The sequence below is a fragment of the Mus caroli genome, unplaced genomic scaffold, assembly GCF_978045245.1.
Source record: "Mus caroli unplaced genomic scaffold, Mus_caroli_1 scaffold_12, whole genome shotgun sequence".
NCBI classification, from domain to species: domain Eukaryota; kingdom Metazoa; phylum Chordata; class Mammalia; order Rodentia; family Muridae; genus Mus; species Mus caroli.
Genome location: NW_028227267.1, coordinates 27,520,208 through 27,540,764, shown reverse-complemented (window position 1 = coordinate 27,540,764; position 20,557 = coordinate 27,520,208). Strand labels below are relative to the sequence as shown.

The 20,557-nt window shown below is 52.1% G+C and overlaps 1 protein-coding gene across 4 annotated transcripts in view; it reads left to right on the top strand.

Moving 5' to 3' along the window:
• Positions 1–20,557, top strand: part of Ldb3 (LIM domain binding 3) — a 64,900-nt gene that overhangs the window by 3,601 nt on the left and 40,742 nt on the right. For 3 of the 4 annotated variants that reach the window (XM_021181351.2, XM_021181354.3, XM_021181359.3), the window contains exons 3-7: positions 5,961–6,112; positions 6,615–6,690; positions 7,944–8,302; positions 17,690–17,859; positions 18,351–18,387. In XM_021181351.2, coding sequence (XP_021037010.1) covers positions 5,961–6,112; positions 6,615–6,690; positions 7,944–8,302; positions 17,690–17,859; positions 18,351–18,387 — 794 coding nt within the window. Of the gene's footprint in view, positions 1–5,960; positions 6,113–6,614; positions 6,691–7,943; positions 8,303–13,344; positions 13,549–15,523; positions 15,539–17,689; positions 17,860–18,350; positions 18,388–20,557 lie in introns of all 4 variants that reach the window. The other variant, XM_085828549.1, reaches the window with a different exon arrangement.

Genomic DNA, 20,557 nt, shown 5'->3' with positions numbered 1-20,557 from the left:
CCTGGGGATGGGGGGGCATGAAACAGATTTTCCAGGGCCAAGTGCACACAAAAACACTGGCGGTTTGCTGGGAGACACAGAGGGGAACAATGTTGGGACCTGGAGAAACAGAGGAGGGTCCTCTTAGACACAGACACACACACACAGAGGCACAAACACACACAGACAACAAGCATTGGTATGTGTAGACTCTTAGGTGCCAAGGCACCTATCTGAATGTGTGAAGCATGAGGTATAGAGAAGACAGGGCCTGTGGTCATTTCTTAGGGGAACTCAGGGAGAGTAGAAGGAAGAAAAGTTAAATGACAGCTATTTGAACAAGCAAGGCAAGGCAAAGGAGAGCCTGGCATATTTTATATACCAGGGTTGGAATAGAGGTTAAAGCCACTGGGAGAAAGACGTTTCCAGATAAAGGGCGAGGACTGGGACAAAATCCCAAGGGAAACCAGATGGGAAGAGAGCCAGCCTGGCACAGAGTAATTTAATCCCAAAGGGTTAAAATGCATTTAGGACTCCAGGGGGAAACCCTGCCAGGCTTTGACGCAAGGTTCCACCCTTTCTAGGCCTGTAACCTGCCCTCAGCCAGTCCCACCACAGCGGGCAAGACACATAGAGAAGGAAGGTGGGGCCTGTGTGCTTCTGAGGAGGGATGCTAAAAACTTCTGTAGAGTCCAGGTGCCCCCCAGGAACCTACTGCACAGCACCTGGGACCCTAGACAGAATCCTGCTAGTCCTCCACAGCCTACTAGGAACAGTAGGCCGGCTGAGGACCAGTCAGCAGGGCTGACCACCCTCTGCTGACTCTGGATCTTGTGTTTCATGGGAGCCTAGGGTACAGTCATACTGACCACATACATTCTTTTCCCCAGTCCCACCACTGACTTTTCTGGATCTTCTAAGGAGAAGGAGGCTGCTCCCTTGGGTTCACTCCAGAACCACCTCAGTTCTGCAGCATCCTGTGCCACGCCCCGTTTAATAATGTAATCCTCACAACACGCTGGAGAGGAAGGCCTTACCTTGCCCTCTGGACACTCACTGGAATGTGTGACGTTGACCCACTGTGCACGTGTGCCTTCCCCTCTCTGCTTTCCTCCTTGGCATGCCAGGGGCCATGATATTAGCTACTCCTGTGCTATCTCTGAAGAGTGGGCGGGGACTTGCAAATCAGATGTGTCCTCTTGGCCACCATGGCTTTCTCTGTTGTCCTTGCCTGGCTTACACGTTCGGGGTCTGTTCTGAACACAGGGTGGGCTGTGGTTAAGAAGAGACCTGGGAAGGCACAGGCTGGTTCATGGCAGTTGGTAAGAGAGGTCTCTTTTGGTCTTGTTGTCATCACTCACACGGTACAGGACAGTGCTTCTGGGACCAGGGATAAGGGGTTCCTTATGGTCATAGCCCAGCAAGACATGGGCTGGGTAGTGATCTTGGCCCAGTGGGGTCCCCTCTAGGTTCTCCTTTGTGTTCAGGTGTGTACATTGAAAGTGACTGTTGACTGGAGACAATTGAAAAATTAGGTAGAAATGAAACATTCATCCAAAGAATTTTTTTTTTTTTTTTTTTTTTTTGGTTTTTTCGAGACAGGGTTTCTCTGTGTAGCCCTGGCTGTGCTGGAACTCACTCTGTAGACCAGGCTGGCCTCAAACTCAGAAATCTGCCTGCCTCTGCCCTGCCTCCCAAGTGCTGGGATTAAAGGCATGCGCCACCACGCCCGGCCAAAGAAAAATGTAAATGCTCAAAGGAGATTGAAGGATATTTTTTTAAAAAGAAAGTATATCTAAGAACATGTGTACTTTGAGTCTTTTCTGAGAAAAGTTAACAGAGAGAGGAGGGTGGAGAGTTAGAGAAGAACGAATGAGCTACACTTCTCATGAGCCTTGGACTCCAGGCTGTGGTCCAACAGTGCCAGTCCCCTCCCCCAGCCAGCTGAGGCTGCTCCTCTGGGAGGGAAGGGATCTTATGGTCCTTGGCTGTCTTTAGCATCTCTGCCTCTCTGGCCTTTTCTAAGGACACTTGAGCAGAAAAGAGGGCCTCTGTGAGTACCACACCCCTACTTGAGGGACATTGGGCCCTGCTTAGGGCATCCAAAGGCCAGGCCAGCTGAGCCCTAATGGGCAGACACAGATGGAGGGACAGAGGCACCAGGGACGGGAGGATCCAGCTTGGTGGCTCCCCTCTGGAATGTTTGGCTACTGACCAGGCCCCTGGAGCAAGGATTACCCCAGCCCACGCCTGAGGATATCAGACAGCACCAAGCACAGGGAAGGATAAATACAAGTTGGCTGTGCCCTAGGAAGAAATCTGTCACCAGGCAGCTCTAAAGACATGACATTCCTGACGGCCTAGACCTGGCACTAGCTGATGGGGCCCATCCTCCCTTGGATGTCATTCTGGTGCCCTTGCTTACACTGTCACCATGATCTGAACACTCCCATCCTGCCTAGCAGTGTCCCTTCTGGGTTTATAACCCTTCCCTCCTGTGTGAGATTGACAGCTGCTTCCCTGCTACCCTACCTCAAGTTGTTTGCTGCAAGGAATAATTCCTTCTTCTTAGACAGAGGCATTGGGGGTATCCTTCTGTATGGATGTCCTGCTATGCAGGGTATTTTATGGGGTGACATACCAGAGGGCAGATTTAATATGAGATATCTTCCCCTGGGATGTCCTGCCACGGGGTTAACCAGCGGTGGGAGTGCACGGGCAGTCCGCTGGGACATTGTGGCACCACTGGGACAGTGTGGTACTGGAAACATTACCCTGGGTGGATGCTAGTGTTTTCATCTGCCTTTGAGGTGCTTCTTAACTAAGAAGGCCTGATGGACAGTGAGCAGTGAGAGTGCTGTGTGGTAAGAGTGGGAGAGGGGGATGTTATGGCCGTGCAGTGATGAGGAGAACTGGGTGTGTACTACCTATGCCCTGGACTATTCACTGCCGAACCCTACCTGCCTTTGGGGTGGGAGGTGAGGTGGCACAGAATCAACAACACCGATTCAGGGAGCAGGTGAGGAATGACACGGCAAGCTCATCTGAGCACTGCTGCAAGCTCCTTTAACACCCTCCACCCATGCCCACAGGTCCCAAGAAAGCATCTCTTCTAAACAGCAGTTCCCAATTGGCTGGCATTGTCTGCATCAGCAATTCTTACTCTCAGGGAGTCTTCAGTTAGGTCCTCCAGCAGGAGATGCCTTTGCGGCTGTATCCCCCCCCCCCTCCAGAGGTAACCACCACCATACCTCCTACTGTTGTTCTTATTTTTTTCAGCTTAAAAATGACTGTAATGAGTTGCTTGAGATAGCACAGCCCTGCTAGAAAGGGAATCTTTAAGTCTCTGCCCTTCCAGAACTGGGATTACAAGCGCTTGTACAGCAAACCTTTAACCGACAGAGCCATGTCCCTAGGCTGTCACTATTTCCCATCTCTGCATTGGAGACTGCAACACGCTTTCGTTACCATGGGCTCCCTGTGGGGACAGACTGGGGAGTTGTGATGGATGGCTCTATGATGACTCTATGGCATCTGGAGAGTGGGCTTTGCAAGTCAGGAGTGTCAAGGCTTTCTCTGTTCTCCTTGCCTGGCTTACACCTTTCGGGTTGAGAAGAAGGCCGTTCTGGGCACAGGGTGAGCAGTGTTTAAGAAGAGTTGGGCTGGCGCACGCCTTTAATCCCAGCACTCAGGAGGCAGAGGCAGGCGGATTTCTGAGTTCGAGGCCAGCCTGGTCTACAAAGTGAGCTCCAGGTCAGCCAGGGCTATACAGAGAAACCCTGTCTCGTAAAACCAAAAAAAAAAAAAAAAAAAAAAAAAAAAAAAAAAGAAGAGTTGGGCTATTGGATGGATCACAGGGCCCCCAATGGAGGAACTAGAGAAAATACCCAAGGAGCTAAAGGGATCTGCAACCCTATAGGTGGAACTAACCAGTACCCCGGAGCTCTCGACTCTAGCTGCATATGTATCAGAAGATAGCCTAGTCGGCCATCACTGGAAAGAGAGGCCCATTGGACTTGCAAACTTTATATGCCCCAGTACAGGGGAACGCCAGGGCCAAAAAGTGGGAGTGGGTGGGTAGGGAAGTGGGGGGGGGAAGGTATGGTGGACTTTTGGGATAGCATTGAAAATGTAAATGAGGAAAATATCTAATTAAAAAAAAGGAAAAACAAATAATAAAAGCACCCCCCCCCCCAAAAAAAAAGAGATGGGACTGCAAAGGCTGGTTAAAGGCAGTTGGGAAGGGAGGTCTCCTTGGATCTTGTTGTCACTGACATGGCACAGGACAGCTTCTGGGATCAGTGATACAACTACAAAAAAAAATCATTTCATCACAGTGACTGCAAGGTACCTTGACGTATGTATAGTTAGTTCCCTTTAAGGAATCTGGAAGGAGAATTCCATCCATGTCTACAAGTTCAGAGCTTGACCAGAGGCTCCACACAGGCTTGGCACAGAGAGATCCCTTAGGACAGTCCCCAGACCTGAGCCAAAATCTGGCTTCTGCCAGTATTAATGGCTAGTCTTATCCCTGTACCATAAAGGTGGGTAGGATGTGGCCAGATATGCCAAGAGAACTAGCACACAAGGAGGCAAAGCTGAGGGTTATGCCCTCTAACCATATGGGCAATATGGGGGTGGGGCTTAGAGCCTCCTCTTATCTGTGATGTCATTGGTGGCAAGGCCTGTGAGACATTCCATGTGTTCTCATAGGGGGACTTCCAACATGATGTCATAGGGTCAGCTCCCAAAATACCTTTATGTATAAGCACCACCCACTTGTAGATTATCCCACCCTGCTTGTCTCAATAAATATTTACGCTGGGAAAAATAACGACCATTTCTGTGTGATATTATCAGGAACTGAGACACTTCCATTGGAAGTCATAGAAGTTAAAGCTAGTCTCTCCTCTAGTAACATCTCAGGCACTATCTGTCTGAGCAGGGCTGCTAATGTCACTACAGCCAGCCCATTGAACAACACTAAATTATTTAACTAGGCCTTCTGGAAGTTCACATCTCAGATAATATCACTGTGAGTAGGGTCACCAAAGCTGCCATACAAAATTCGATATCGTGTATGTCATTGAGAGTTCAGTGTAAGCCATGGCTTCCCAAATGATGGGTGTAGTTTTCCTAACATCCCAGGAAGTGTTTCTTGTTTGTGGAGTCTTAATGGCATTCTGTTTAATCAAAGATGGAACATCCAGACAAATAGCTTTTGATGTGAGTAGGGTACAGGAATTAGGAACTAGCTTTATAACTATACTTCCCCTTCTAGATGCTTGCAAGCAGCCAGAGAGCCCTAAGCCTGCCTAACTTTACAGCCTGCCTTGTTCTCACCCACGCATGGCTGTCGGCTTCTTTAGCTGTCTGGGTACCTGCCCTGTTAGCATGGAGTACCTCATGTTTCGATGCTTTTGGGAGGGTACATTTAGCCTGCCCTTTAGTCTGGCAATGACTGGAGGCAAGGAAGTGCTAAGTCTGACCCTCGTTTCTGGGATTAGAAAGTACTCTATGGGTGTGCAGGGTGCAGGGGTAATAGGTTAATCGGCAATGTATAACCTCCAAATATCAATGGCCTAGCACAGCGGGTCTTTATTCCTCATTCAGAAAGCCTGGCGTACCGTCTCTGCGCCAGGCAGTAACTCTGACATCCAGAGCCCTTCCGATTAACAACCTATCTGACCTTCTTTCTAGCCTGTGCATTCAGTCAGTCAACAAGTAGTGTGCAGGATTCTGATGATGGTTGCTGGGAAAAGACCCATCAGTGGTGCGTGTTCCACCAGCATTCCACTGGCCAAAGCTGGTCCTTCGACTGCTGTCAAAAAGTCCTAGGAAGTGGTAGCCACGTGAGGAAGAGGAAGCAGGCTTGGCAAGCCACCAGTGCTGGCCATCACGAATAAAAGACATGCTGGGTGTGTACTGGAAACTCCAGGTGATCCTTCCCCGACTCACCCCTCTTCTGCTTGTTCAACCAGATCACTCCAGGCAGCAAGGCAGCCCAGTCCCAGCTCAGCCAAGGAGACCTGGTGGTGGCCATTGATGGCGTCAACACAGACACCATGACCCACCTGGAGGCCCAGAACAAGATCAAGTCGGCCAGCTACAACCTGAGCCTCACTCTGCAGAAGTAGGTGGAAGCTCCTTCCAGAGAAGGGGACCCAGGGTTGGTGTTGGCATGTCATAGGGACAACATGAGATCGTTCCCAGCATTTGCATGGACCTAGCCCTGTGCTACAGAATTGGATAGAAGGGATGGGCTGAAATCATTATCAGGCTACCACTGACTTAGTTTAGAGAAGTGGCTTAGGCAGAAAGCATGGCCACAGCGCCACTGGAATGTGGAGGGCTGGACCTGGAAGCCCAGCTTCCTCTTTCCTCTAGCATCCCCACCCCCACCTTATGTAGAAGAAGCCTGTGAATGCTGAAGGAAACAAACAAACAAACAACCCTCCAAGGTTATGACTCTTTATCCTGGTCAAGCCCAGGGCCTCCTCCCTCAGGGGAGCAAGTGAATGGGGTGGGTGGTGCGCCTTGGACCCTGTGGGTTTCACTATCCAGCTCCCAGTCACCTTCAGAAACTTTGGCCAGGTGCAAGCATCCTCACCGGGTCCTGTTTCTGGTTTATCTAGGTCCAAGCGGCCTATTCCTATCTCCACGACAGCGCCCCCCATCCAGTCCCCGCTGCCAGTGATCCCCCACCAGAAGGTAGGTGCCGGCCTTTGGTAGTGGGGTCCACTTAGCTGTGGTTCCGTGGAGCAAAATCTTGCCTGCCTGTCCCTCATGGAAAGTGTTTGAGCCCCCTCCCTATGATGTATAGAGTTGTGGGCAGAATCAATCTGGGCCCAAGATTCCATCCTAGGCTGGTCTGAGAAGAAACCAGCTTGGAAAAAGATATGCTAAGAAGAGGGCCAGCATTCTAGTCCGGCAGGGAACAGTTGTCTGTCTAGAAGACTCGGACCCTCAGTATTGGAAGGCACTGAGACTGGAGTTGCTGTAAGAGGCCCCAACTTGAGTCAACCATCCCAGGAGGCACTCCCGGGTGTGAAGGGACCTTACTGGCCCTGGGGCAGGGGGTGCATTCCTCCACACAGACTCTTCTAGTTTCTAAATGTCTACCCATCCCTTCCAGCTACAGATTCCCTAGGTCCATCAGTTAAGTCCTAGAGACTAGCACAGGAGTGAACAGGCAACCAAAGCTTGGCCCCAGATCTCACCACTAGATCCAGAGTCCTTCTCAGACCCTCTCTAAGCAGCTGAGCCCTGTGGGCCCAAGGGCCTCACCTAAGCCCATGGCTCCTCAGCCACTCCCTCAGTACAACTGTAGACAGAATCCAGCCTAGCCAATAAGGAGATTGGACAGCAGGAGAGAGGAAAAGAGGAGCCTCGCAGAGGCTCATAGGTTCGGAGAGCTGGATAGAAGGCTGCTGGGCCAAATTGCTAAGGTAGACTTAAAGGCCAAATAGCCCAGGTGCTTTCTTAGGTCCCCCTTGGTACCTCCACCCTAAATGTCAGTCAGCCCTGGCTGGGAAGGGTCTTCTCCAGGTGGGGTCAGTAAATCAGAAGGTTTGTCTGCACTCATGGACTACCCATTCAAAGGGGAAGATGTGCATTGGAGGAATAGACAGGATAGTGGTACCCTTACCATCCCTGAGTCCCGCATCCTCCTTCTTGGTCCTCAGGGATAGGTTTGGTTTTCTATGAGGGGCTTTGCATTCTGTCTAGATGGACGCCAGCCTCTAGAACAGGAGCCACAAGCTTCTCTCCTCCTCTCCACTCAAAAAAGGCCTTCCTTTCCTGTGCCCCGTCTGGGTGCTTCGTCCAGCAGGCTGCAGGCTATGGGTGGTGGGCTATGGGTGCTCGCACTAACGCGTCTTTCAAGTCCACACAGAAGCACAGCCATGTGTGGCCTCTAACCACTGTCTTCTCTCTCCCCCTGCATGGTGCTGCCCTAATGCCAGGACCCTGCTCTGGACACGAACGGCAGCCTGGCGACTCCCAGCCCCAGCCCTGAGGCAAGGGCCAGCCCAGGCACCCTGGAGTTCGGGGACACCTTTAGCTCCTCCTTCTCCCAGACCTCTGTCTGCAGCCCACTCATGGAGGCCTCGGGGCCTGTCCTTCCTCTGGGTAGCCCAGTGGCCAAGGCCAGCTCAGAGGGTGCACAGGGCTCAGTCAGCCCCAAAGTTCTGCCAGGCCCCAGCCAACCGAGGCAATATAACAACCCCATTGGCCTGTACTCAGCAGAGACCCTGAGGGAGATGGCTCAGATGTATCAGATGAGCCTCCGAGGGAAGGCCTCAGGTGCTGGACTCCTAGGAGGGTAGGTAAAGGGCACCCTGCAGTCTGGTATGGAGTCACCTGAGTCACCTGGGTCATCGGTGCTCAGCATAACAGCCTGGTCAGATGGTCAGGGGGAGGAACAGGCCTCAACACAGCCAGCCCTGCACCCTCAAAGCAGAAGCAGCTTAAAGCAACACCAGCAGGGATCCCATTGAGTCCGCTGTCAGCCAGGCCTGTCACTGCTTTGTACAAGCACTCTGGAAAGACATGTCTGCCCTTTGCAGAAATAGAAACTGAGGCCCAGAAAAGGTTCAACTGAGGTCCACATGTCCAGCTACAGCTAAGTAGTTTAGCCAAGCCCCTATGCAGGAGACGCAGACTTCCCACATTTCACCCCAGGTCACACCCTGTCCCAAAGGTGACATTCCCACTGCCTTTGGGAACTAAGGTGCTAAGAGACAGACTAGCCCATCCACACATCCCTGGGATCTCTAAGGCAAGGCCAGGGAACAGTCAGAGATAAGAAAGTAAGCTCTCTAAGGATGGGAGTAGTCTAGGGAGGCTACCTAGAGGAGAGGGTGCCAGAAGTACCCATGGAGAGATTGGGCAATGGTATGCAGGGAGGAGGTTTGTGGGACTGATCCAAGCTAGGGTGGGCTGCGAGGAAGCAGAACTCTGAGGAGAAAGGACTGCGGAGAACAAGAAGTCATCATTGGTCCCCAGTGTCTAGTTAGTAAGACTCCATGGGTAACAGGAGTTGAAAGAGCACGGAATCAGGTCACTGTGGCAGGGTAGAAAGGAGGGGATTCCCATATGAACATGTATCAGCTGCCAGACCTCTGTCCCCTTGTCTCACAGTAACTGCCCTGTACAATGGGCATGCCTGTCCCTAGGTGCTACAAGAACATCAGGCTGAACTGAGGCGATGTAGCCTACTGCCTCAGAGAGAGGACTTAGTCTGTTCTCATCCCTGGGGTACTGGGAGGAGAAAGAGAAGGGCAGGTGTCACGCACTCACCCCATGGAATCACTGGCTAGAGTCTCCCAGATAAGACTCAAGAGTCAACACAGGAGCCCCACTGCCTTGGCCCCACCCACATCTTCCTTTACTTTTCTATGCCCATGAGACCAGAGCTTACTGGTTTCTCAACTTCCCTAGCTCCTTCTGGGATCTGAGCACAGCCAGCCTCTGGCTCATCACAGCTTTCCCCCAAGCAAGGAGCCAGAAAATTTTAGGAATAGCAGAATAAAGATGGCCTCCTTTTCTTGACTCTGATGGGTCCCTTCTGGACCTATCCCAGGCAAGAAAGTTGCCCTGGAAAGCCCATCCGCAGTGATGGCAGTGTCTCAGTGGCTCCGAGTTAGGAACTGGCTCTTTTCAATTAATTAGTTTACTTTATGTGTATGGATGTTTGGCCTGCGTGCAGATCTAAGAGACCACCTGATCCTCTGAAACTAGGATGACAAACAGTAGCGAGCTGCTGTGTGGGTGTAGGGAATAAATCCCAGCCCCTCTAGAAGAGCAGTCAGCACTGCGCCATCTCTCCAGCCTCACAGGAGCTGGCTTTGTCAGTAACTTCAGAGGCGGACATTAATTTCAGTCGTCTTAGCAACTCAGACATAGTGTGCAATTGTCCCAAGATCATGTCGCTAGTAAGAGGCAGACAGAACTAACAGTCTGATGTGCCTGGTTCTATCTTGATTTGAGATGGAATGGGGGAACTAGGAAATCAGGAGTCCGATCCCTTCCTCCTTGGACTCCCAGGTACCAAGCTCTTTGCTGTCCAGAATCTACCTGCACATGGAAACAGTCAGAGGAGCAGGAAACAGCAGTGTCCTCAGTGGGCCAGGGGAGGAAGTGAGGCTGGGGCTTCATTCAAAATATAGGCTGATGCTGTTGGTGTTGGCAGTGTGGGCAGAAAGAGCTGGGACCTCTGCTGCGCTGAGGCTCTCTGCTTCACTAAGTATCTAAATGGTTGAAAGCAACAGAGCTGGGAATTCTCCATGTGCATCTACTGCATACATCCTGTGCTGAGGGCATAGCCCCTCTGTATGGGACTTCCTTCTGGTTTTCTTTCCGTTTTTTTTTTCTCTTTTTTAGACTTTATTTTTATGTCTGTGGGTGTCATGTCTGCATGTCTATCTGTGTACCACCAGAAGAGGGCGTCAGATTCCCTAGAACTGGAGTTGCAAATGATTGTGAGTTGCCACGTGGGTGCTGGGAATCAAACTCTGGCCTTCTGGAAGAGCAGCTACACAGAGCCATCTTCTCCAGAGCTCAAATTTCCTTCTTAGGAATAGGGTTGAGATGGTAGAACCTGCCCAGATTCACAGCTTTGAGAAGAGGCATGGTTAAAAACTGACCTATGTCCTGTCATGCTCCAAAAGGAAGCCCCTTCCTTGCTCTCTGAGAAGCTTGGGGTGTGGTTCGTGGTAACTGGATCTCTGGGGAGATGTAGAGAGGCACCACTGGGGAGCCAGGGCAAGCTGTGGACCCTACTCCTCACCTTGAAGGGCAGCCTTCAGTGGCCCCACAGAGCAAAGGCTCCTGGTGCCTCCTCCTGAGATCTGGACACCACCTCGTTTCTGAGCTGTGTGTGCTGCAGGCATCCAGGCCTTGGAGAGGAGCAAGAACCTAACAGGGGAGCAATTAGTGCCAAAGAAGGAGTTGTCTCCTGCTTAGGGCAGAGGCATTCCCCCACCCCATCAGGCCAACACTGCCCTCTGCAGGGGACACTGGGCTGCTCAGGGCAAGAGCTGACCCTGCAGCTGTCAGCACTGGCCAAACATGGAGAAGAAATGGCAAAGCCAAGCTGGCCTTTTCCTAATATAGCTCCACTTGTGGCTATTTTGAGCCCAGGAGGACAGAAGGAATTTTATCAGCTCTGAGACAGTAGGGGACCTGGGCCTGAGCAGATACACCCCCTGATCCCTGGGGTGGAAAGTCCTTGGCTTCCTAGGGTCCTGGTTGTGGGGTGACCAGGGCCAGGCTCACTGGGCTTAAAGTTCTCCCTTTCCAGAGTCCGTAGTGGGCAGATCTAGGTAAGCAGAAGAACATGAGACAATGCCCACCCTCTCCCCGCCATCTGTTGTTTAGAGTGCCAGAGAGGGCTGCAGGATAGGGTCCGCCATCATGGACGACCTGCATTTAAAGAAGCAGCTCACAGATGACGTATCCCACCCCCCCAAGAAGTCCATATTCCAATTGCCCTATCAGAGCGAGGATGGTGTCCCTCTGTACTGCCTGCACCTGGTGACCCCTGCTGGGGCCTTTCCTGCGAAAGCCTTAACCATATCTTCTTCCTGGAACTCCTTCAGCCTTACCACCGGCCCACAAGACCTAGGGACTGACTGCACCACCCACTGCTCTCTGCTCCAAGAGGAGTGAGCAGAGCTGTCTTGCCTGTCCTTTGGGAGAGAGAATAAGGCCCGGGGGCTATGGCTAACCCTGCTGTACACGCTGTTCACACAACACTCCAGTGCTTCTTCAGGGAGCAAGCTCCTAAGCTCCTCCCACCCTGTGAACAGGGGCCTAAGCTGCCTGCAGCTTTTCACCTTTGGGGCCTCCAGCCAGAAGGAACTTGGGGCCTCAGCCCCCCCCCTTCTTGAAGCAGCCTCAGTACTCATGTCTACCCCAGCTTTGTCTCTAGTGTCTACAGCCATGTTAGACACATGTGATCCATACAGCTGTATAGGAGTTCTTGGGCCAGGAGAGAAGCTGCCTCCACCCTCTTCCCACCCTGACACCCGGCAAAGCTGGGGTGCTGGGGCTCACCATAGCGGGAGTCCTGGCACCTTCCACCCAAGCTGCTGGTTCTTGAGGCCCCGCTTCTTGGTTCTGCGCTTTCTTCCTCACTTCCTTCTCCTCCTCCAAGACTAAGGTTTCGCCAGTCCCACCAGTCTGAAGATGGTCCCTACATTCGAGCCTCCCAACTAGAGGCCCATTCTGACTACTCTATCTTCTTTGCTTTTTCTCTCCTTCCAGGTGGTAGCCAATTCTCCAGCCAAGTTAGTATCTAAGGACAGCATGTGTGTGTCCCTGTGTGCTGTTCCAGCATGCACCTGCCATCTGTTGGGTGTGGATGGTGTGTGCCTGCTGGCATGAGTACATATGTGCATGTGTGACTCCGGGGTGCATTGTGCCCTAGATGAGCCTGCACGGGTGTTTGCTGGAGTCTGGAGGGGAGCCGTTGCGAGGGACGGGTGTCTATGTCATGGTCTCAATCTTGCTCCCCATTTCCTGCTGCAGCAGCTTAAGGCTTTAGGCTTTTAATTCAGGTGTGTGGGATGCTGCGCTGTCACTGACCTGTGTGGCCTGAAGACCTCTCTGTCCCAGTGGGATACCTGAGAAAGACCGCACTTCATTTTTATCTCTGCTTGGGCATGTACCTATCTGTTGAAGGCAAGAGCCCTGGATGGGTAGAGACTAACAGGCTACAGCATGCTGGACTGGAGGGGCCTGGGCAGCCTGAGATATCTTCCAAGTAAGAAGCATGTGTGTAGAAAGATGTGGAAGAACAGAGTCCCAGTCCACAGCGGAGCGACTGGCAGGATAAGCCCCTCCGTGGAGGACCTCTGCTCCGAGTCTCCGACTCTCTGAGTGTGCCCAGTGTGACCGCTTTTCGCCTCTGGAACGTTCTGGACTCTGCTTGTACTGCTGCCTCTCTTCTGTCACGTGGCCCAGCTTTTGACCCCTTCCCAAGTCCCACCCCCCACCCCCCCAGACCCTCTTGTGTCTGCTTCTCCATCGTGCTGTGTGTGATGGGAGTGTGCACCATGCCTGGTGGCCTTGCTGACCCCAGGAAGTAGTCTTGGCTGAAGTGGAGCCTCAGAGGAGAGCCGGGAGAGATGATTCAGGTGGACATGAAAGATGGCTCTTCTGCCAGGGTCTTGGGGGTGCCAAGAATCTTCCTGGCCACACCCAGGCAACCCACGTGGGTAACTTACTTGGGCCAAGACCTCAACTTTGGGAGATCTCTCTCCACACCCACTTGCGCCCTGGCCTCGACTTCCCATGTAACTGTCATCTGCTGTCCTCTCTCCCCGTCTTCCCCCTCCCCCTTTTCCTGCCTACCCTCCTCAGTGCCGACTACCAGGAACGCTTCAACCCCAGCGTCCTGAAGGACTCAGCCCTGTCTACCCACAAGCCCATTGAAGTGAAGGGCTTGGGAGGCAAGGCTACTATCATCCACGCTCAGTACAACACCCCGATCAGCATGTACTCACAGGATGCTATCATGGACGCCATCGCAGGGCAGGCCCAGGCCCAGGGCAGTGACTTCAGTGGGTAAGCGCCTTCCCACTCCACATGCCGGAACCCAGAGGCTGCCAGGCACTCACGGAACCAGCTCTCTTCATTCACCTTGAGTCACCTGCCTGGGTTCAGGCCACTGGAGGGGGTGGTCCAGCCTTTACCAGGGACTTCCGGAATGTGTTGCCCTCTCTCTTCAGAGTCTAGCTGAACTCTCCTCAGAGTTCAGTTGTAGGAGAACTGGCAAGAAATGCAGAATGCCATATTTCCTTAACGGGATTGTAAGTCTGCGTTCCCAGGCTTCAGTGAGAGGGGCTGGTTAGAGGCTTCTGTGGTGCTTTTAAGAAGCATGGGGAACGCCATGGGCCCCTCATTCCTAAAGCCATACTTGGGGGAAACTGCTTTATTCTTCCAGTAAGGAGCACCGATCCAGGTACTTGATAGCCTTTTATTATTATTATTATTATTATTATTATTATTATTATTGGAAGAGGCCTGACGCCAATTGCTATTGACAGTCAACCTCATGATGGACACTTCTCTTCTCCACTTTAACCCAGGAGGCCTTGCTTCGGGCAGTAGGATTTAAAATGCCCTTGGTTCCTGGGATTGATCTACTAGCTTGGTGGAGGACCGTGAGGGTGGCCTGAGGACACTCGGTAGAAACTCAGATGAGAAGGGTACAGCATTAAGAGGGCCATGCTCTGCTCCTATCTTCTCCTCAGCCCAGTTTCTGTCTCCATCTTTGCCTCTTTCTTCCTTTGTGTGTGTGTCTCTCTCACCTCCTCTCTATATCTCTGTTTCTTTTCTATCATTGTGTCTTGTTTTTATCTGTCTCTGTCATCTGTTTTCTTTCATAAACACACAAATGCACACGCATGTACGCGCGTGCACACACACACACACACACACACACACACACAGCACAGAGGTGGGAGAGGAGGGCAGGTCGTTCTGCTTGGGAATGTCAAAGTGTAGAGCCTCTCTAGGCAACATATTATCCCCAGATGATCAGAGATTCCCAACAATTCAGGAGAGAAAGACTAAGGGTACACTAAACTTTTTTTTCTAAAACTATAAAATCAAATACTATAGGAGGGACACAAGATTCCAGGAAGTTCCTACAGGACAAGGACAAAAGCCCTTGTGGTCGTGGCGTATATGCAGAGGCCAGAGGCTAGGCGTATCCTGAGAGAGACCTGTTCTTCAGGAGAGCCTGACCAGGTCTCGGAAAGGCACTACTTCTCATTGACCACCAGGGGGCGGAAGTCGTCTATTTTGCAGCCACTAGCCTGGAACCTGTTCATTACTGCAGCCCTTTGCAGACATCTGGGCTGTGCTGACTTACTTAAATCACTCATTCAAAGAAAAAAGAAAAAAGAATGACCGTGCAATTGTTAAGAACAACCATTAGTTCATATATACCCAGAAAAACAAGTCTGCCTGACTCAGCCCAAAAGCCAACAGGGATTTCCGGCTAACATTTGTCACATGGTCTTTGGTGTGCCCTTAAAAATAGTCGTCGTCTCCAAAGGAAAGTCAAATGGAAAATAATGGACGGATTGCTCATCACACTGTATTTTCTATACACTGGGAAAACTTCTATTATTGAATTCTACTATCAGGGCAAGGCGCCTGTGATTTGGAGAGTATGATGCTGTGTTGATAAATCTAGCTGTCTCCCACCCATCCCCTTCCCTTCCGTGCCTCTCATTGCTAGCGTGCCTGGAAAGGATCAACCTTTCCCCTTCCTTTTAACTCAAGCACGCTGAGCTGATGCCGCTATGGCACAGTGAGGAACCCTCCTGGCCATAACGTGTTCCGTTTCTGCTGTTGTTTCCACGGTTCCTTCCTCACTGACAGTTTTTCTTTTTCTCTCTCTCTTCCTCCTTCACCCATCCCACCCCCTCTAACTCATTTCTGGTCCTAACCCCGCTCTCTTGTGTGCGCTGCCCCTCTGCTACCCCATGATGGACGCGCACTCACGGCTGGGTTTCCTTCTGCTTGGCAGGGCGTCTCCGCTGGCGTAAGTAGACCTGCAGCATCCGTCCGTCCGTCCGTCCGTCTTGTCATCTGTCTCATTGCAGGATGGTGTGCGGGTTTGGTGGGATGTGTCTGAGGACAAGTGGTCAGTTTGTGCGCTCTGTCCACCTTTTTTCCTCACACCCACCTCTCAGCCACATGACATCCTCTCCAGCCCACGCAGACAGATGCTTGTTTTCTGGAGTCTACCCATGCCAGTGTGGCTATGGGTCATGGCACTCACGGTGTGCCCACCCCAGGCTGAGGCTTCATTCCTGCCTTTTCCTTGCCATGCTTTGGTGAGGTTTTCCCAGTCTTTCCTAGCTTCACTGGGACATGGCACACAAGGGGTCACAAGGCACACTGGGCTATTCATTCAGTGCTAGAAAGTAACAGAGGAGCCTCTAGGAAGTCAGTCTCTAGAACCCTCAAAAACCAAACCAAACCAAAACAAAACAAAAGAAAACAGTGAGATCTGGTTGTGCCCAAAGACCTTAGGAATCCTTAGAGTCCTTCCTAAGGTCTTCCAGCTTTCTGCAAGAAGAACAAGAACCCAGTCTTTCCTTTGTTTCTCTCTCAGCTATGAGCTTCTCCCTGGATGGACCCCAGAGGAATCTGCAGGACCCATAACCGATCTCACTCAAGATCTTAAAAATACCTAGCTTTCAAGGCTAAAGACTTCAGGAAAGTGGGGGCAGTGGCAGGACCTCCACCCCATCTCCTTCTCTGCCTTCATAGCTCAACCTGAGCCAGGCCTGAGGAACCAAACCTGGGAGACTAGACCAGTTCTTTCCGGCTCCCTGACTTGTGTACTAGGATGATCCTGTCCTGGCTAGACAGTCCTCACAGAGGACAGGGCAGATGGAGACAGGCAGGATGGTGCAAGATAGGGCATGCCTCAGCTGGGCCGGGTCTTCATGTGGTCAGAGCATCTGAGCTAGGTAGTCCCTGGTAGGCAGGTGTGGCTTTGAGCTTCCTGACTATAGAACATTTGACAGAAAGGACACTGGGCAAACCAGGTATGGAAGTACACAGTCTCAGGACTCGGGAGACTGGGGCAAAGAAGGCTACATAGCAAGACTCTGAATAACAACACAACAACAACAACAACAATGAAGCAAAACTAATAATAACAAAAGGAAAAGGGACACTGGGCTGGGAACTGGGTCACCTAAGTTGTCATTCAGTGGTGTTCCTGTCTACTATAGCCTGGAGCTACTCAGTTGGGCTCTCTGGACCTCAGTTTCAACATTTCTAAGAGGAAAGGCTGGCAGGCAGGTTTATTGCCATAGGCTTGTTCTGAGTGCCTCCTGACATCTGAGAGGGGTTTTCTGGGCAACACAAATTGACAGTCTGACCTATAAAACTTGAGTCAGGTAGAAATTCCAGCACCTGAGAAGCTCTGGGATCCCTGCTGGCTTTGATCTGGAGTTGAAAAAAAAATTATTCAGCTAAGACTTTTGAGCACCTACTATGAAAGTCAGACCCTGGGAGCTTAAGGGGATATTAGCAGATTCCCCACAAAAGACTATGCTGCTTTGGGGCACAGACCATGCCTGTAACTTCATTCCCCAACTATAACCCCTGCAGATCATGCCCGGGCCCAACACAATTTCCTGCTTTGTTTCTCATAACTCTTTCTAGCCAGGCTGATCTCCCGCAGCTGAGCCAGAAACCCCAGGCATCTTCCAGCAGCAAGCCATTGGCAGCTCCCTGTCTGGATCTGTGGGTGTGGGGAGGCCTCTGGATGGTTTCTGAGCGAGCCTCCAGGTCCCTCAGGCAGGCTGTTCTCACCCTGCCCCTGGCAGAGCTGGCTCAGGGAAGCCAAAATCACTTCAAGAAGACCTACCTCTTCCTTTCCTATAGGGACTCCAGCCTGTGGGGTGGGAACTCGTTCAGGTCCAGGATTAGCACTGGAGTGGGGCTAACAGGAAGGCTAGAAGCCCATGGGCAAGAAGAGCCGCTTTCCCACTGGGCCTCCCCTGACCTCTGAGCCCCTGAGCACCGAACCCCCAGGCTTCTCAGCTCTTCTGATAGCAGTGATGAAAACAGGGGGTACAGATGTGGGGGGAGGGATGCAGTGGGGGAACAGAGTGGGGGTGGCAGGGTCTGAGTTCCAGAATGGTCTCTGCTCACACCCCTTCCTGACCTACAGGAGCCTCCCTGTGAAAGACTTGGCGGTGGACAGCGCCTCTCCTGTGTATCAGGCTGTGATCAAAACCCAAAGCAAGCCGGAAGACGAGGCCGATGAGTGGGCCCGCCGGTCCTCCAACCTGCAGTCTCGCTCCTTCCGCATCCTGGCTCAGATGACCGGGACAGAATACAGTGAGTGAAAGCATTTAAGTGGGCTAGGGCAGGGTGATGGATGAAGATAGGCCCTAGCTCCTGCACAGTCTTAAAGCCTATAGAAGCTCAGGAGTAAAGCCCGGCTCCAGCCTATGGAAGCCGAGGAGCCAAGCCGCCTGCCCTTAGCTAACACTGATAGAGAGCCTCCCGGCCCCTAGGTGGGTCTTCCATTCTAACCCCCAACTTTCAACAAGAACAGATGCCTTGTCATATGGCTTCCAGCAAGGTGATGGGCTCAGGACCGGGAGGAGAGGACCTGTAGGACTTCTCTGACCACCCCGTTCCAACTACATCGTGCCCTCTCTACTCTCCAGAGGCATGGCACGTACATGCTCATTGCCACCACTGACAAGATGGCACAGGAAGTGTTTGGGGCCTGGCAGATTCCTAGGGAATCTCGTGGCTTTTTTTTTTTTTCCCTCTTCCTATGTTCGCTGTGAGTCCTCCTGACCAACTTTCTTCTCCCGCAGTGCAAGACCCTGATGAAGAGGCTCTGCGAAGGTCAAGGTAGGTGCCTAGTCTTGGGTTCCATGGCCTTGCCTTCTAACCCCGTCCCTCCCCGGGTACCCCCAGGCCACATGACTCATGGAAAGAACTTTTCGTGTTCATGTATTTGAAAAGCTCAGCCCTTCAAGGGCTCTCCACAGACCCAGGCTAGGGTGGCTTTCCCAGGTCACCAAGGTAGAGACAGGAGTAAGGAGGATCGGGGCTTTCCTGGCTCCCTTACTGGGCAGAGGCAGGGCTGCTTTGGCCTTTGCTGGGCTTTGGAGAATAAGGACATATTTCTTGGTGAGGGCAGTGGACCCATGCCTCGCCTGCACACTCAACTTTGGACTTGTCCTCTAGTCAGTCTGAAGGCTTGGCACTGTGAGCAGGCACACAGAGGGCCACACTAGGCACGGATACTTCCAGACTCTCCTGCCCATATAGACACCAAAGCACCAGATCTATAAATTGCTTGAAATATAACGGCGGCTGCAAGAATGTATGCGCCCTCAGCACAAGGAGGGGCTTGTATAGACATCTCAGGGCACGGCCTCCTGGTTAGTGGCAAGTCTGGGGCGCCACCACTTGCCTACTGCTTGTGCCCTCTTAGGAACTGTAGACCTGGGCATGAGTGGGGCATGGCTGTTTTGAAACCCACTGGAACCTGTGAGGGCCTTCCATGGTGAGGCATGGGGCCTGTGTGATTATCTGTCTACTTGCGGTAGTGAGTATGTCATCTGCATGTTCTTCTTGGACAGTCTGTCTGGGCCAGTGAGTCCTGTGGTGGTCTCTCTGGGAGGGTCTGGGACTCAAAGGCATGTTCTCCCCCGAGTTTTCGTACTTGCTAACGACACATGATGGCCACAGAACTCTAGGAGAGGCGAGTTCTCGGGCCAGCTGGGACTCCCTGTGCTTTGGATGGTTGAACTTGTATCTTTGCCAACCCGAGCTGCTCCGTCTTCTTGGCTGGGAGCGTGCTCCTCCCAGGCCCGCTAAAGGTGGCATGATGTCGTCCGGAAATGTGCTTAACCCCTCAGCTCCTGGAGTGCATCTCGAACAGAGCGCCAGAGATGCTCACGCCTCATTTGGCGCAGATGTGGCAAGCCAGCTGCTCTATGTGGTTGAGCTCTCAACTCCCTAGTCTTCCCGTGCTCTGCTGACCTTACATGCTATTTCTGTGTTTTTTCCCACCCTCTTCACTGAAACCACCCACATAGATGTCCCAGGAAGCAATGCAGACTTTCCCAAAGAGTCAACATAGGGGTCTTTATGCTGCTTCCTCAACACAGTAAACAGCTTACAGCCCAGGTTCTATCTACTGGGAAGTCAACTGCAGGCCTTTCCCCCAACCCCCATAAGACACACCATCCTTCCTCCTTCATGGCTTCTGCCACCTCTTCTGGTCACGTTGTGTTCTCTTCCTGTCCCATGTGCACAGCAGTCATGCTAGGCTTATGCTTCGTCGCCAGCTGGTTGTGCTTAGAAAAAAGGAGTCCCAGTAGGAAAGCTAACCTGGTCCCTGTGTCCCCTGGAACATTAGCAGGACCCACCATAGAGTTTTCTAGGGAGAAAATCTGGCAAATGTTCCTAAGAAAAGGCTTCAGCCTGCTTTCTCCCTCAGCCCCAGGCCATTCCTCCCAGGATTCAGGTCCTTCAGTGAGGCCTCTGAGGTTCCAGCAAACCTTCCCCACAGAAGCAGAGGGTGCAAGACTCCTGATTCTGTCTCTTTTTCTGACTTTAATTTGTTGAGGGTTGTTCCCCTGGACAGAGCCTTCTATGTCTCCAAATCCCAGTAGCCAGGGGTTCTGGGGCAGAGGCTGTGCATGCCCTAGTTCCATCATGCTTGGAACAAGTAAAGTCTGCAGCCACTTGGGCCCTAGGCTCACTCACTCGAGTGGCCATGTGAGCAGAAGAAAGCATGCTTGTCCCTTGTGTGCTGCCTTCATATTGCTCAGGGGACTTGCTTCTCAGTGGTCAGAGTCACACCCTGACTCCAGAGTTAGAAGCTGACTCCCAGGGCCCTCTGATCCATCCTGTGAGCTGATGACAGCTACCACCCTGTTCGTTCCTCCTCCCACATTGGCCCCAAGTATTCTGGCTCCCTGGCAAGTCTGAAAGCCACAGCTGGAGGCTGGGACTTCCAAGCACCACAGTCTAAGCAGAACCAGCAGGCCTCCTTCCTCTCTCTGCT